Raw genomic sequence first — 17,628 nt, 5'->3', positions numbered from 1 at the left:
AATTCGAGAAATTCAACAAACTCTCACTTCAACAAAGGTGGACTTAGGGGCAAGATAATATAACCTCTTCCTTGTGGCCCTGTGGGTTACTGGGGTCTTTATTCACCCCATCAGAAGGGAATAAAAAAGGAAAGATAGAAAGGAGGCAGGAAGAAAGAGAAGAAAAAAGAAAAGGAGGAAAGAAGAGAGAAGGGAATGATAAAGAAAGGAAGGAAGCAAGAAAACATTTGTTGTTATTGTTGAGTCCTGTCCAGCTCTTCATTATTTCATTTGGAGTAATGATTTTCCATTTCCTTCTCCAGCTTATTTTACAGCTGAGAAACTGTGGCAAAAAGAGTTAAGTGACTTTCCCAGGTTCACACAGTTAAGAGTCTGAAGGCTGAATTGAACTCACAAAGATTCAAGTCAGCACTCTATGCACTGTTCCACCTAGTTGCTCCAAGGAAGAATATATATTAAGTGCTTATTATGTGGCAGACACTGTGTTAGGAATTGAGCATATAATTAGAAGCAAGAAGGAAGACAGCCCTACTCTGAAGAAGCTTTCATTCTAATGGGAAAAGACAACAGACAAAAGAGATATGACAAGAGAGGGTAGAATGAGGGTTAATATTCCAGGGTGAGAAGATCCTAGACTTGTTTGGATGTTCTAAAGGAAGGAAGCCCCCAGCCCTGAGAAGAAATTCCAGGATGAGTCAGAAGTGAGGTAGAGTCCTGAAATCCAGACATTAAGAACATATTTAGGAGTAAGTCAAAGAAGTGGGATCCAATCAAGTTCCCCTAACTTTCAAATCTTGTGATCCTTATAGTAGTCATCAATTCAATTCTATGTTGATATTTGGTCTTTATTCATTTTGCATTTTGTGGCATCAGAAACTTGTTAAACAAACCAGGCTGGAATTGTTTTAATTATAAGCCAAATTTCATGTAGAAGGAAGACCCCACTCATTTTTATTCTTTCTTCTAATTTGGTATTAATTTCAATCTTTTCTCTACCAAGGTGAGACTATGACTATAAACAGAAAGATCATTTGGAAAGTTACCATATTGATAACTACTTGGTTTTTTTCCAGTAAAGATAAAGTTAATTTCTTTTTTTAAAATCATTTTATTCAGCATACATGTTATTTTAGAATAAACACTGGTAAGTTTGGAGTCAGATAACCTGTTAACCTGTGTTCAAATTCTAATTGTTTTTCTTAATACCTGTGTGACCTTGGCCAAAGAACTTAGCTTTCCTGTGCCTCATTTTCCTTATTTATAAAATAGGGGCCTTAAAGTAGCTGACTTCTAATCTCTAAGGCCCCTCCCAACTCAAGATCTAGTATTCTTGTCTCTTTTTGAAGAATGCATTCATAATATATAGTCATGGAGTTTCTGTGTACTCTCTAAGCCTTTAAGCCTTTTCATTTCTAACTCCTAAGCCATATTTCCACATAATTTTTCATTCTCCTCTTTCCTTTGCCCATCATTGCAATGAAGACATCTAGCATCAAACTATATATTGATTTAATCTGAAGGAGTTTACTGAATTCTTTAGAGAGAAAAGATATTAGGAAGTGCTTTTGAGACTTTGAAACAGTTATAAAGGAAGGCTGTGTGGTTTTTATTTTTCTGAAGATTTTAAAGAAAAGTGATAGACTACTGATTGAATAGATTCATTGTATAGGATCCTCCCCAGTGTCATAACTAGGAATTGGCCCCCAGTGGATCAGGCCAGGATCAGAAATCCAACCTAACCTGAAAGTCTGGACAAAAAAATGAGGTTGCAGAGAGGGTGGAAGTAGATTTAAACACAGGGTTAAAGAAGACAAATTTTGGTTCATCTAGGATGAGTTAAATGTGGATTTGAGATATGATTTGAGAAAATAGACTTGAAACTATATCTGTCCAAGTGAGAAAGTTCAACAGAAATCAATTGATCCTAGGCATCAATCAAAGCTGAAGTGAGGTGGATACATGGAAAGTAATTGTCAGGGACCTACTCCCAGGGAGATTGTGGTATAGAGGCAATTGAAAGCAAAAAGTTCAGAAACCAAGTTGTTGAGGTACAAAGGAGGAAGTTAATTTTATTTTGAACTTAATAAAACAAACATTTCTGTAACATAATAGACTTGGGGGAAGATTGCACATGAAACTGCAAATCTATTATAAACAATTTGATATTATTTAAAAATATATAATGTTATATAACTTTTTTCCTTCTCTCCTTCTTCACTCTCACCCCCTGTTCTAGGGATGGCTACCATTAGACAAACTATGTCTCTGTGTATTAAAATAATTCTCTACATACTTCTATTTATTAGTTCTTTTTCTGTATACAGAGATCTTCTTTTATAGATCCTTTGTAGTTAATTTGGGCATTTGTAATAGCCAAAATGACTTAGTAGCTCCAAGTTGTTCATAAAACAATATTGCTATTACTGTATACAATATAATTAACAGGAATCTAGAGAATAAAGGGCAGCTCAATGGTACAGTTGATAGAGCACTGGGTCTGGAGTCAAGAATATTTGAATTCAAATCCAGCTTTAGACACTAGCTGTGTGACCTTGGACATATCACTTAACCCTATTTGCATCAGTTTCCTTATCTGTAAAATGAGTTGAAGAAGGAAATGGCAAACCATTCCAGTATATTTGCCAAGAAAACCCAAATGGGTTCACAAAGAGTCAGACATGATTGAAATAACTGAACTATAACAAAAACAAGAGAATAAGAAAAGGTACCCCTGTCATTTGAATATCAAGATCTGATGGAGACCTCTAACAAGGCTAGAACTTCTTATATTATCCCTCCTAAGAGACTGAATAGATGCCGGAGTTAGGATAAGTTGAATCTTTGAGGGGAGATTATAACATCTCATGAAAGGTTAGAAGTCTGTGGTTTTGAGAAATCTGTTTGGCTATTATACCTAGAAATAGAGATTGTTTCAATTAATTACTTCTTGAGGTCTGCTCAAAGTAATATCTTATGAAATCTCAGATTTAGGAAAAAAAAAAAAAACTTGAACTGCTTCTCTATGGAAACTTCACCTCTGTGGCTGAGGAACAATGAATATGGAATAACACCTACATTGTTGTATTGATAGATGTGATGCTTTACTGGTTTTTGTTTTTTTCTCTACAATTTTATTCTCTTTGTAAGGGGATGGCTCCCAAGGTAGGGGTACGGGTGGCATAATTTGGCATCATGATAAAAATGAAAAATACCAAGAAAATTTAGATTTCAAAAAAAGAGGAAATTTTGCTTCTGACTTCAATATTACTCTGTCACTCTAGAGGGAATTTTTAAAAATAATTGTTTTGTCTGTTAATAAAACTAACTCACATTTATATGGCCTTTAAGATGGCAAAGAGTTTTTCTCACATTTACAAATGTTTTTGTTGTTCAGTCATTTCAGTTGTGTGTGACTTTATAACTCCATTTGAGGTTTTCTTAAAAAACTGAAGGGACTTGTCCATGGTCACACAACTGAAAAATAGAATATTGAACCAAAGTATTCTGATTACAAGTTATCTTCTTCCCATTACATGCTTCTGTGGTTGACTGCCTACCAAACCCAACAATAGAGAAGCCCCAGATCTCATTCTGGGCAGGTAGGTGACATGTAGTCCCTGATCTGTAGTCAGAAAGACTTGAGTTCAAAGATGGCCTCAGATACTTGCTAGCAGTGTTCACTTAACCTTGCTTGGGCTCAGTTTTCTCATCTTTGAGGAATGAGCTAGAGGAAGACATGGCAGGATCTTTGCCAAGAAAACCTCAACAATTGAACAATAGACTTCATTCCAGAAAAAGGGGTTGAATGAAAAGTAGAACTTGATATTGATTTAACAGAATGCTAGAGCTGGAAGAAGATTTAAATATCATTTAAGCCAATCTGTTCATTTTCCAAATGAGGATAATGAAGTCAGTCAATCAACAAGCATTTCTTAACATTCACTAAGTGTCAGATAACTATGCTAAGTGCTGGCGATAACAAGAAAAGCAAAATCCAGTTCTTGCTCTCAGGAAACTCACAGCTTAATCCAGAGAAGTTGAAGAAGATTAATTAAAGTTGCCACAAGTGAATGACATAGAACTATTTTTGCTCCTCTTTTGTTTTCTGAAGAGGACCAAGGACAGCACAAATGATATCTTTCTTGATTTATGCAAAAATTGAATTTAAGTGAGACAGAATTGCACAAGTCTTACTCCCTCTTCAGAGTCATTGAAGTCCACTGGGGTGGGATATAAAGACTGTTTTTCTTTATTTTGCAATGGTGAGAGACTTGAAGTCCAATGGCCTGGAATGCAGTGGATGATCTTGGTTTTTTCAAGGCCTGGACAATCTCTAAGCACTCCACATTACCTGCTTCAGTCATCTCTGTGGCTGTTAAAAATTATTCTCATCTTCCCATTCTGGGGGAGAAGTGGAGGGAGAGAAGTCTTCACATGCTTGGGGTAGACCCCTCCTCCCTACTGATTTGAAGCCTTTTGGTTACTGTCAACCTGGGTTATCTCATCTGTCAGATGATTTTACTGGGATGTGGCCACATTGTATGCTTCAGCTTCTTAGAGCCACAGATGACAGTTGGAACTAGAGATAGCATGGTATATCCAACAAGTTATAAGAGGAGGAAGACTGTCATTAGGTAACTTCCTGTTCTAGTTAATTATTTTTATTAATTAGGTGATAGCTTGGTTAATTCTCCACTGCAGAAAGACTACAAATGATGTTAGGTCCATGTTCCTCTTGCCCTGTTTTGTGTTCAGTCATTTTCATTCATGTCTAACTTTTCATGACCCCAGAGACACTAGACTGGTATGCCATTTCTTTCCTCCAAATTATTTTATAGATGAGGAAACTGAGGCAAATAAGGATCAGTGACTTGTCCAGAGTCACATAATTAACAAGTGACTGAGGATATATTTGAATCCATGAAGTGATACTCTATCCACTACGCAACCTATCTTCCTTCTCCCCTTTCCCATCCCCCGACCCATATCCCTATTGCTTTACTCTTTTAAGTAGAAGTCAAAATATCTGTTTTAGTTCCAGCTTTGCCACTTACTGGCTATGCAGTTCTGGACAAGTCCTTAGCTTCCTCACCAAATAAAGGAGATAATAAAATAGCATGGAGGCAAGAGGAGAATTGAACCCAAAAGACATCTAAAGTATATTTCAGCTTTTATATTTCTTGAATTCTAAATGCCCTATCTGTTGTCTTCAGTTTGATCTTCTCCTTCCTACGTCACAGTGACTTTCTTAGAAATGCATTTGTTTTTATATTGAAAAGCCATTCCCAACAAAGAGCAGTAGGAAGACTTACTCCCCTGCCATTTTTCCAGGTCAAGGATTTATAATCCATGGAGACAGGAGGAGGCTCTTTTCATTATAATCTTTATTGATCCAAAAGCACAGTGTACCATCTTTTGGCCTTAGTATCTTCATCTATCAGGCAAGGGGACTTGGTTCTATGATCCTCTCCAGTTCTTAATCTCTGATCCTATGAACCTCACTTGGTGGTTGTTGCTTATTTTTTTGTTCACTCATTTCTATTCTTTCTTTTTTTAAAATAAATACCTTATATATAATATGAATATAATAAATTATAACATGTTATTTAAATATTTTATATTATAATTTATTATATTCATAAAATACCTCATCCATTCTTATCCTATCCACTCAGAATGCTACATTTTGACATGGCGCCATTACTGATGATAACTTATTTACTTGAGAAATAATTTCCCTGTTCATAATCATGAAAAATAGTTGAAATGTTGCCCAACAGAATACATATACAGAGTCATGACTAGCAATTTTTGCACTCAGAACAAATGCTAAAAACCATAAGTAAGCATAGTTATTGATTAACTTGCTGCAATAAACTCTATTTAAGACAAATTCATTTGGGTGAGAGAAGCAGGACTGGCAGGTTTGGGGAAAGGATATCACTTGGATACTGCCATTAGAGGTGGGGAAGAGGGGGAAAACTGTCATCTGGTAGCTTCCTGTTCTAATTATTTATTTTTTTGCTGATCAGGTGATAGGCTAGATTAATCCAGTACTGGAGAAGGCTTGCAAATGATGTCAGCTCTTGGTTTTTTGAACTCATGCTCCTTTTGCCTTTTTTCTAGATCTTATTATCTCTGGTTATAGTTTCATCCATCTCTGTGTAAAGGAGCTAATTTGAATACCTAGAATTAGGTCTGGGTGTAATGGTTATGAAATATGAAGAACTATTTCCAAATGTATCCTTTGTGAGGAAATAGGAAAAAGGTTTGTACAAATGAGGCATTCTATACCACCTTGCTTCTGGCAATTTAAAAAAAGGGGATTCTATTTTCTCAGATGAGCTCTGCCTCTGAAAGTGACAAACACATGATAAAAAGCTGTTGTCAGAGGACAATAAGGAGAAAACAATTTGCAGCAACCTCATTTTTGTGGTTCTGAAGGGCATCCAGCTCCAGCTTCAGGGCTGCCCAGAAATATGAAGGTTATTTCAATTGTGTTCAACAGGAATTCCATCCAAGAGGGCATGAACTGCTGAATTAGGCCCTTGCCTTATCTCCTTTCTTTTGTTTCAAATCATAAACATACTGACTTCACAGGAATCAACCTGGACAGTTAAAGTGACAAAGATTTCTCTTTTGAAATGGATTTAATTCCTGGAAAATGCTTTGGTAAAGGTCATTTAGAGCTCTTGTGGAGAGTGGGGGAGAGGAAAGGATATTAATCTTAGGCTTACTATCCAGAAAGTATAAACAGAATCATTAAACTTCATCCTCATCCATCTGTATTCTTCCCTATTGTTCTCTCTTGCTTTATTCTGGTTGTTCCTGAAATGAAATAGAGTGATCTGCTGGGGTTTCACAAATGTTCATTAGGGCCTTGAAATGCTATAGTAAAAATGAGATTTGCAGCCTGCTTTGCTCAGGAGATTTGAATGCTGGATATTTAAAACCCCTTCAGGTCTTCAATAAATTGAGACAGAAGGAACCGGTGATCCATCTTCCCTTGTGCTAGACACATAACTCAGGCTTCAAGCCTGCCAGAAAAAGCTGGGCTGTGGCCTGTGACAACGTGATGTCCTCACTGTGTGGTACCCCAAAAGGAGTGCCGGACCTGGAGATGGGAGCACCTGGACTCAAAGACTTTCTGTGACACTGCTGAGCTCTGTGGTGATGGATGTCATCCTCTTAACCTGATTCATCTCGAAAAGGGGCTGCTGTTTTTTGTTGTTTCAATCACGTCCTACTCTTTGTGGCCCCATGTAGAGTTTTCCTGGCAAAGATATAGGAGTGGTTTTCCATGTCCTTCTCCAGATCATATGACAGATGAGGAAACCGAGGCAAAGGGCGCTAAATGGCACAGCTGCTGAGTATCTGATGTAGGGTTTGAGCGCTGAAGAGGAATCTGATTCCAAGCTCTGTGCACTATGGCACCACCTAGCTGCCACCAATGTTACTACTATGACTAATGCCTCGTACGTGGGACTCTGTTTCTGTCTGTGTCTGTCTCTTTGTCTCTGTTTCTGTCTCTTTGTCTGTCTCTGTCTGTCTCTGTCTCTCTGTCTCTTCTCTTTCCACACGTATATATAATGCATATATTATATAAAATATAATGTTACATAATAGCATTTCATAAGTATCCATTCTTATTATCCCCCAGATTCTGAAATCCTATAAAGATCCTCACTTATTGACTATGTAACTCTGAGTAAATAGCTGAACATCTCTGTTTCCTTTTTTTATTATTATTAAATAGGAATTATAACAGCATTGCCCCAGAGAATTGCTGTAAGAGTCCAAGGAGATAACATATAAAGTGCTCTGAGAAGTTTCAAGCACTAAATAAATTTAGTTTTTATCACTGTCATCATCAATAGCCATTCCAATGGCTCTTTATTACCTCTTTGATTAAATACTAAGAAAACCCTTCACAATCTGAATCCAACCCATTTCTCCCACTTTACTGAACATGATTTCTCTTTATGCCTTCTATGGCATAGTCAAACCAGCCTCCTTGCTATTTCTCACACATAATAGTCTCCTGTACCTTTGCATAGGCTGTTCCTCATACCTGGAAGGCATTACTTTCTCCACTTACATCTTCTAGAATTTCCTACTTTCCTTCAAATGTTTTCCCCCTACAGTCAACCATTCCTGATTTACTTCCCCCCACCCCACAGCCTTGTAGTTATTTGGTATATATTTATATGTGTATATATTGTCTCCCCTGATAGACTGTCGGCTTCTTCTAGAGACCTTTCTATTTTTCATCTTGGTATTTGATATCTAGCACAGTACCCTGTACTTCTGTGATGTTTGATGATTGATTGGTCATTATTATAAAGCAGTCAAGACAATTCAGATATCAGAGCTATACACTATCCAGATAGCTACTAATCAATCTGTTACATATATACAAAAGACAGAGGATAGAAGATAACCAGCTAGCTAGATGATAGATGACAAGTGGTAAAAATGGTAGATGATGGATGACAGATAAGAAGGAAAAATATAGGTATAAAGGTAGATGGGAGAAAAAAGGGAGGGAAGGAAGAAGGAGGAGAAAAGAAAGGAAAGAAAGAAATGGAGGAGGGAACCAAGGAAGGAGGGGGAAGGGGAAGGAAGGAAGGAGGAAGTAAAATAGTAAAGAGGGAAAGAGGCGAGAAAAAAAGGGAGGAAGAAAATGGGGGAAAATAAAGAGAAAGAATGGAAAGAGGAAGGGAAAGAAGGAAGAAATGGGAAGAAGGTAGAAAATAAAGAAAGAAGGAAGGAAGGCAAGATAGGGAAGGAATCAAAGACGGCAAAGAAAGGAAGAAAGGATAGAAGGGATGGGAGGAAGGAAGGAAGGATATAATGGAGGGAGAAAAAAGGAAGGAAGGATAAGATAGAAGGAAGGAAGGAAGGAAACATATAATGGAGAGAGAAAGGGAGAAAGGAATGAAGGATAGGATAGGATAGGAGAAAGGAAGAGAGGAACAGAAGATAGGAGAGAGAAAGGAGAAAGGGAAAGAGGGAGAGAAGAAAAAATAAGAAAGGAAGAAAAGATAGAATAGAACAGGAGGAGGGAGGGAAGAAGGAAAGAAGGAATGAAGGAAAGAATGATGTGATGGAGGGAGAAAAGGGGAAAGGAAGTTTAGCATAGGAGACAGGGAGGGAGGGTGAGAGGGTGGGAGGAAGAAACAAATGGAAGAAGAATAAGAAAGAGAGAGGAAGGATAGGATAGGAGGGAGAGAGGGAGAGAAGGAAAATAAGAGGCAGAAAGGGGAAGAGGAGGGAGAGAGGAGATAGGATAGGAGGGAGGAAAAGAGAGAGGGAGGAAGAAAGGAAGGAAAGATGGGGGAAGGGAGGGAAGGAGAATAGGAGGGAGAAAGAAAGAGGAGGGAGATTTGGGTAGGAAGGAGGGAAGGAGAGAGGAAGGAAGGAAGGGAAAGGAAGGAAAGAAGGATGGGATGGAAGGAGAAGGGGAAGAAGGAAAGAAGGAAGGAAGGGAGGGAGGGAGGAAGAGAGGAAGGAAGGAGGAAGAAAAGATAGGATAGGAGGGAGCCAGGGAAGGAAAATAGGAGAGAAAGGGAGGGAGGGAAAGAGGAAGAGGAAGAAAGGAAGGAAGGGACAGGAGAGAAGGAAGTCATTTATTAATTTTTTATCAGATACCATGCTAAGTTCCAGGCATATAAAGAGAAGCAAGCAAGATAGTACCTTCTTTATCCTAAGGAGTTTACATTCTAAAGAAGACAAATGTAGAGGGGAGCTGGAAAAGGAATGAAATGGAGAAACTACAGGGGATAACATAGAGCAGAAAGATGCTGTGGAGGCAGGACTGAGCAAGATAAGGAAAAAACTAACTTATCAGAACCAAAGAATGAAGGAATGGAGTCCTATCAGCTGGGAAGAAGTGGAGGTGATGATGCTAGAAGAACTGTAGGGCAAGAAAGCATTGTGGGTAAATTCATCATCCCCAGATTTCATTTTTTTTGCCTCAGGAGGCAGAAGCTTTCAAGGTTCTGACTACTAAGAAGCAAAATTCAAAGCTCTGTCCATTTGAAAAAGGACATTTAATCTACTTCCCCAACAATTCTCAGTCCCCAAATCCCTGTGCGTGCAGATTCTGTGAAGGCAGTACACAAAAAGAGCTTCATAAACAAGTCAAAAAAGAGCATTAGCAAAATTTTGGCTGGAGAGCTGTTTGGAAAAATCCCCTCAGGAGCAGGTAGGCATAGAAGAGCTAGAAGGGGCATTTGGGGAGGAGGGAAGATGGACTCCAGAGAACCGTTCATTGAGCTCTGTAGCAAACTTCTGTATGTAAAGGCAAGGCTTATTAGTAGAAGATCTTCCATATTATAGTTTAATCTTGTCAGTCTATTTCCCTGCTTTTGCAGGAAGTCAGCAAGGAATCCTGGAGCTGAGTACTAAGGGACCCAGTGAAAACGATTATCTGAATCTAAGAAGTCTCTGCCCCAGTCTGGGCTGCTCAGACATGAAGAGGGCTGGCAAGTCAAGCTTGCTCTTGGTTAGAAGGCAGCAGAAGGCCAGCTCAGCTTCAGTAACAGAGTTTCTCTTTTACTTGATTTTGTTTTGAGTTTTTAGCAACTATCTGACCAGAGCATCCTATAATCTAGGAAGTGAACACTACTGGCTTATCCTGTGGCCAGTGTTCAACTTTTTAACAGGAACCTTAGACAGTTGTTTTGAATGACTTTGTAAGAGGCAGAGTGGATTCATCTCTGAAATTGATTGATTCTGTTTCTAAATCCTACAAACCTTGGGTCCTTTCTGAGTTACCAAATCTGGGGGAGCCCTTGAGGAGGCAGCAAGGAATGGTGGAAAGAACCATGGATCTGCAGGACCTGGGTTCAAATTCTACTTTCTATGCTTCTTGTGTGACCTAGGGCATACCTTAATTTCAGTTTCCTTTACGTAAAATGAAGAGATTGAACTAGACAGCTTTATGAAGTACCTTCTAGCTCTAGTTTTATGATTTTTCTAAACATTTCTTCTCAGCTTAAAACATCTCTCTGAGAGCAAATCTGTAACTGGAATCAGAAGGATCGCAAGAGGAAGTCCAAAAGAAGCAGCTAGCTAGGTAGCACAATGTTTAAATACTAGGTGTAAATTCAGGGAGACCTGAGTTGAAATCCAGTTTGAGACACATACTAGCTGTGTGATCCTGGACAAGTCATTTAAATTCTGTCTGCCTCAGTTGTTCAACTGTAAAATAGGGATAACAGCACATACCACCAGAGTTGTTGTGAAGATCAAATGAGATAATATTTGCAAAACAAGTTGGTGGCGGTGATGGTGTATCTGACTCTTCACTAACCCCATCTGGCGTTTTCTTGGCAAGGATCCTGGAATGGTTTGTCATTTCCTTCTCCAGCTAATTTACTGATAAGGAAACAGAAGCAAATAGTATTAAGTGATTTTCCCAGGATTACATAGCTAGTAAGTGTCTGAGGTTGAATTTGAATTCTTTAAGATGAGTCTTCTAGACTTGACACTCTATCTACTGTGCCATCTAGTTGCCCAAAACAGAGATGAAAATTTTCATAAAGATCTTCCTGTTCTATAGATGAAAGGCTTTCACTCAAGTTAGAAACAGATTTCCAAATAGTACCTGAACCCATCAGATTAGCTCTATGGTATAATTGTGCCACTTAGCTGCACTACAAAGCACAGTGCCTATATAAGTGCTATATGAATGATCATTCCCTTCTCTTCCAAGAAGAGATTTGATGTGATATCAGGAAGAATGATATCATTCTTTTTTTTTTTTTAATAACTTTTTATTGACAGAATCCATACCAGGGTAATTTTTTACAACATTATCCTTTGCACTCACTTCTGTTCCAATTTTCCCCTTCCTTTCCCTCCCCCAGATGGCAAGCAGTCCTTTACATGTTGAATAGGTTACAGTATATCCTAGATACAATATATGTGTGCAGAACTGAACAGTTCTCTTGTTGCACAGAGAGAATTGGATTCAGAAGGTAGAAATAACCTGGGAAGAAAAACAAAAATGCAAGCAGTTTACACTCATTTCCCAGTGTTCTTTCTTTGGGTGTAGCTGCTTCTGTCCATCCTTGATCAATTGAAACTGAGGTAGATCTTTGTTGAAGAGATCCACTTCCATCAGAATGCATCCTCATACAGTATCATTGTTGAGGTATACAATGATCTCCTGGTTCTGTTCATTTCACTTAGCATCAGTTCATGTAAGTCTCTCCAGTCCTCTCTATATTGATCCTGCTGGTCATTTCTTACAGAACAATAATAAGAATGATATCATTCTTCAAATGAAACCTATTGTTAATCAATAAAGCATTATTTCAAAACTTATTGGAAGTATTATTCTTAACTTAATTGTTTTGAAAGTCTTTCTTAAATTAAGCTTTTGCTGCAATTGGGCAATGAGCCTACCAGTTCAGAAAGATTGATTTTTGTATCTTAGTTTTCACATATCATCCACTGGTCTTTTTCTTATCAAAAGTATCCAGAGTAAAGTATGATCCATCAACACCACTACTAGATTAATATCACAACCTATTTATGCCAAAAAAAAATTATAGCAGCTCTTTTTGTGGTAGAAAAAATTGAAGGGATATTCATCAATTGGGGAATGGCTGAACAAGTTGTAATATGTAAAAATGGGGGAGGAAAGGGAAAAAAAGTATTAATGAAATACTATTGTGCTAGAAGAAATGATAAGGCAGATTTCAGAAAAAAAAACTGGACTTACATGAACTGATGCAAGATGAGGTGAGAAGAATCAAAAGAACATTGTATATAGTAACAGCACTATAATAAAATGATCAACTGAATGACATACTATTCTCAGCAATACAGTGATCTAAGACAATATAAAGGATCCATAATGAAAAATGCTATTCATATCCAGAGAAAGAATCAATGGAGTCTTAAAAATTATTTTTACATGGAGTTAATCTGATTGGTTCAGGTACTATTTGGAAATCTGTTTGACTTGAGTGTTTTACCCCACATATGGGGGTGGGGGAAATCAAATATTATTCAAAGAAAAAAGTAGTCAGAGTAACTGAAAGTAACTGAATAAGAACAAATGAATAACAAGTTCACATGGGAGCATCTGTAGTCCGAATCCTATTCCAGGAGTCCATGCTATTTTCTATTGTGGAATTATCTTTAGTAAGTTTTTGTAGAAATGTTTAGTTATTAACAGTTTCTGGAGGGTTCTGAGGTTATACCCCAAATGAAAAGAAGACAAAATAAAGTATCACAAATATAATTAATATCAAAAATAGATTCTAATGTTTGAAAATAAAGCATGAAACAAAAACCTCTCCAGTTCATGTAAAAATGGAAAATGTCAGGCAAATTCGACTTAATTTCCTGTGTGTTTTCTATCTTCAATATGGAGTGAGAAGACGAATAATATTCCCTCATTTCATTTGCTGATGTCTCTGTAAAAAGAGCAAGCTACCCTATAATAAAATTAGTGTAATGCTGTAGTATTCTGATCTTCACAGAGCTACAAAAGAATTGGCCCTAGGAGGACATGCTCCAAGCCTCCTGTGGGGTTTTGTCCAGACTATAAAGTAATGGAAATTGTGATTGCCAACCTTGGCTTTATTATCTCTGTGGCTTTCCATTATTAGGTTCCCATTTGGCTAATTGAATCACAATATGTCACATTATTGCCTCCAGTTATAATGGAGAGCTAATCGGATTAGTTTGGGTGCTATTTGGAAACCTGTTTCTGACTTGAGTGAAAGCTTCTCATTTATAGAGCAGAAAGAGGTTTATCAGATTCTTCATCCCTATTTTAAGGCTGTTAGGTGGTGCAGTGGATAGAGTGGATTAAGTACTCCAAACTCACCAACCAGGAAGACTCATTTACATGAGTTCAAATCTGGTGATGCTAGATCAAGTTACTTAGCCCTCTTTACCTCAATTTCCTCAACTCTACAATGAGCTGGAGAAGACATAGCAAATTACTACAGTAGTATCTTTGCCAAGAAAACCCCAAATGGTGTCATAGAGAGTCAGACATAATTCTATAACAAACAAAAGTCATTTGTTTTACACAGATAGTCACTGGGTTTGTGTTTTCTGAACTCCCAGGAACTCCTAAAACTCTCTCTACTATACAAGCTGACATTTTCTCTCCAGTTTATAGTCTTAGAGAGTTACCTAGAGTGATAACTTGCCCGGATCAAATAGGCAGAAAGTGTCAGAGATGAGACTAAAAAGAGTTGTGAGGTCAGTTATCTATCAAATACTGAAGCAGATTGTTTCTCTGTTTAATTTCTGCCAGAGCTCAGGTCTCAAAGAGACACAGAGAGAAAGACACACACACACACACACACACACACACACACACACACACACACACACATATACACACACACTCACACACACACACACAGAGACATAGAGAGACAGAGTCAGAGTAAACATGTTTTTCAATGATACAGTTCTCTCTGCTCACATATAATTTGTAGGTGTGTTTTCTAATGTGTTCCCCGTATTGGTATTATTTGAAGGAACTTGGATATTTGTGGTGAAATCTTTTAGAGACACATGATAGCTCTCTTCAAATTTTTGAAGGGCTGTCCCATGTAGGAAAGGTTATATTTGTGCTGTGCCAGTCCCCAGAGAAAAGAACTGAGAATGAAAATTCAGAGGCAGATTGGGGCTTAGTATATGGAAAATCTTCCAATTACTAGAGATACTCTACCAGAGTAGACATTCTACTAGAGATATTCTAGAGATACTCCAGAGGGGAATGGACTGCCCTGGGAGGCAGTGAGGATCCCTTCATTGGAGATCTTCAGACAAAGACTTGATAAACAACTGTTGGCTTTAGTGTAGAGAAAATTATTTAATCACTTATGGGTTGGACTAAACTAAGAGTTCTTATCTTGTAACACAAGGAACTGTGAATATAAATTTCAGGGTGCCTTGAACTTTAAAATTACATCTTTGTTTCTTCTAACTCCTAATTCAAAATAAGCATTTCCTTTAATGTGGATAAGGAATGGCCTTAGTAATAAGCCCTCAATAAATACTTGTTACTGTTGTTAATTTTTTAAAAACATTATTAAAAGAATTTATAAGGAAGCAAAGAAAAGCTGGATAACGTTGAAAACAACATAGCATTTACTATATAGTTTTTGAAATGAAAATTTATTGTTTTATATTTAATCCTCTCTTATATTCTGCTGTATCCATGGCAATATTCTTTTTTTTTCCATTTTATATTTAGTTTAAAATAAATTTTAAAACAATCAAAAGAATTTTAAAAATAAATTTATATATAAAACCCCAAAGCATTATTCTGAGAAGAGGTTCATTGGCTTCATCAAAGCACCAGGAATCTAAATGACACAAAATTAAGGCTAAGAGCACCTGAACTAGATGGTTACTGAGGTACTTTCCAACTTTGAGATTCTAAGAGTCTGAATTTCATCTTAACTTATAGTTATATCCTTTTCATAGAACATCTTATCATTCTGTTAACAGGGCTAACCTAGAGATTAGTTATGCCAAAGATCTCCAGAAACTGTCAAGCAAGCTCACCAAAGTACTCCAAAACACAAAGAAAAAGTAAGTAGTGGGGAGTAAGGAGGGGAGGGATTACTCTTTAATAATATAATAATGTATGTATCTCCTTTCTCATTATCAATATGACAGAAATTAGTATTTAATATGTATTAGAACTCAGCCAAGAGTCAAGAAGGAAGTACTTTCCTTCTTTTTCATTTTTGAGATCATTTGGATGCTAGTACATGTATACTTGGAGGTAATATTCTCATTAAACTTTTGGCATGTAGAAATCACAATGAACAGAGGCTTGAGTGCAAACACAAATCACAGCTGTTATAATTGGAAAGGGGAGGAAAGAGGAAGTCTTCCAGGACTCAAAAAGCCTTAAAGCATTGTGTGGCAACGGTACCCTCAGCTCTCACAGGAAGCAAATATTGGATCCTATTTCCTGAAGTCCAATTAGCCCTTCTGGCATAGTTCAGTCCATCCATTCATTTATTCAGTAAATTGCAATTAAATTTCTTAAAGGCAAGGATAATTTTTATTTTTTTCTTTGTAGTATATATTAGGCAGCTAATAAATGTCCACTTAATGTTAACGAATTGTCTAAACATCTACTGGATATAGAATACAATGCTAAGTGCTAGTAAAGACAGCAAGCTTAATTAACAATAGCTAACATTTATGTAGCACCCACTATGTGCCTGGCAGTGTACTAAGCTTTTTGCAAATATTATCTCATTTGATCCTTATAAAAAGCTAGTAGGTAGGTGCTATTTATCTTCATTTTACAGACGAAAAAATTGAGGCAAACAATGGTTAAGTAACTTAGTCAACAACACACAGCTAGTAAGTGTCTCAGGCCATATTGGAACTTGGGTCTTTTTGATTCTAAGCCCTTAGTGCAACTAAACCTAGGTACCTTAGATCAAGTACCATAATCTCTCATCAGTTAACAGGCAAATAGTCAGATAAGATACAAATGTAGATAACTATAATATATAATATTATATACAATATATACAAAAGTATATATACAAATGTAGATAAGTATTATGTGATATGTGCAACATCTACAAATTACAAACACTGTTACAGACATTAGAGAGAGATAAAGTGCTACATGACATCTGAGTTGGAACATTGCAATCAAACAGTGGGTTTCAGAGAAGGCTTTATGAAGGAAGTGGCGTTTAAATTGGATCTTTGTGGGGTGGATAAGAATTTAATAGATAAAGAAGAAAAGGAAGGAAATTATAAGGATGGGGTAGTGGTACTATAACACCAAGGGCAATACTTTAAGATGAAAAGATATTTCATGAACAAAGGTGTAAAGCAGGAGAGCATAGGAAGTGTTTGAGATACAAGAATAGCCAATTTAGTTACAGCATAAAGAGGAAGGAAGGAAGGAAGAGAGGAAGGAAGGAAAGAAGGAAGAAAGGAAGGAAGGAAAGAAGGAAGGAAGGAAGGAAGGAAGGAAGGAAGGAAGGAAGGAAGGAAGGAAGGAAGGAAGGAAGGAAGGAGGAAAAAAAGAAGGGAGAGCTAATTCAGTTTCAATTGATCAAAGATGGGCAGAAGCAGCTACACCCAAAGAAAGAACACTGGGAGATGAATATAAACTGCTTGCATTTTTGTTTTTCTTCCCGGATTATTTATACCTTCTAAATCCAATTCTCCCTGTGCAACAAAAAAACTGTTCGGTTCTGCACACATATATTGTATCTAGGATATACTGTAACTATTTAACATATATAGGATTGCTTGCCATCTGGGGGAGGGGGTGGAGGGAGGAAGGGGAAAAATTGTCACAGAAGTGAGTGCAAGGGATAATGTTGTAAAAAATTATCCTGGCATGAGTTCTATCAATAAAAAGTTATTAAAAAAAAAAGAAGAAGAAGAAGAAGAAAAAAAGAAGGGAGGGAGGGAGGGAAGAAAGAAGAAAGGGAGAGAGGGAGGGAGGAAGAAAAGAAGGAAAGGAGGGAGGGAGGGAGGGAGGGAGGGAGAAAAAGGAACAGAAATAAAGAAAAAAAGAGCAGAGCAATTATCACGCACTTGCTTTATTCTACATATACAAATGCTAATTAATTCTAGCTGTCAAGGATCTAACAT

At 37.2% G+C, this 17,628-nt stretch overlaps 1 protein-coding gene across 1 annotated transcript in view; it reads left to right on the top strand.

Moving 5' to 3' along the window:
* NOSTRIN (nitric oxide synthase trafficking) overlaps positions 1 to 17,628 on the top strand; it is an 85,713-nt gene that overhangs the window by 20,963 nt on the left and 47,122 nt on the right. The window contains exon 3 of the mRNA XM_051986223.1: positions 15,496 to 15,579. Within this exon, the coding sequence (XP_051842183.1) occupies positions 15,496 to 15,579 (84 nt within the window). The remainder of the gene's footprint in view (positions 1 to 15,495; positions 15,580 to 17,628) is intronic.

Source organism: Antechinus flavipes, chromosome 3 (genome assembly GCF_016432865.1).
Source record: "Antechinus flavipes isolate AdamAnt ecotype Samford, QLD, Australia chromosome 3, AdamAnt_v2, whole genome shotgun sequence".
Taxonomy (NCBI): Eukaryota; Metazoa; Chordata; class Mammalia; order Dasyuromorphia; family Dasyuridae; genus Antechinus; species Antechinus flavipes.
The sequence above is the reverse complement of the archived record's forward strand: the minus strand, read 5'-3'. Positions and strand labels throughout refer to the sequence as shown.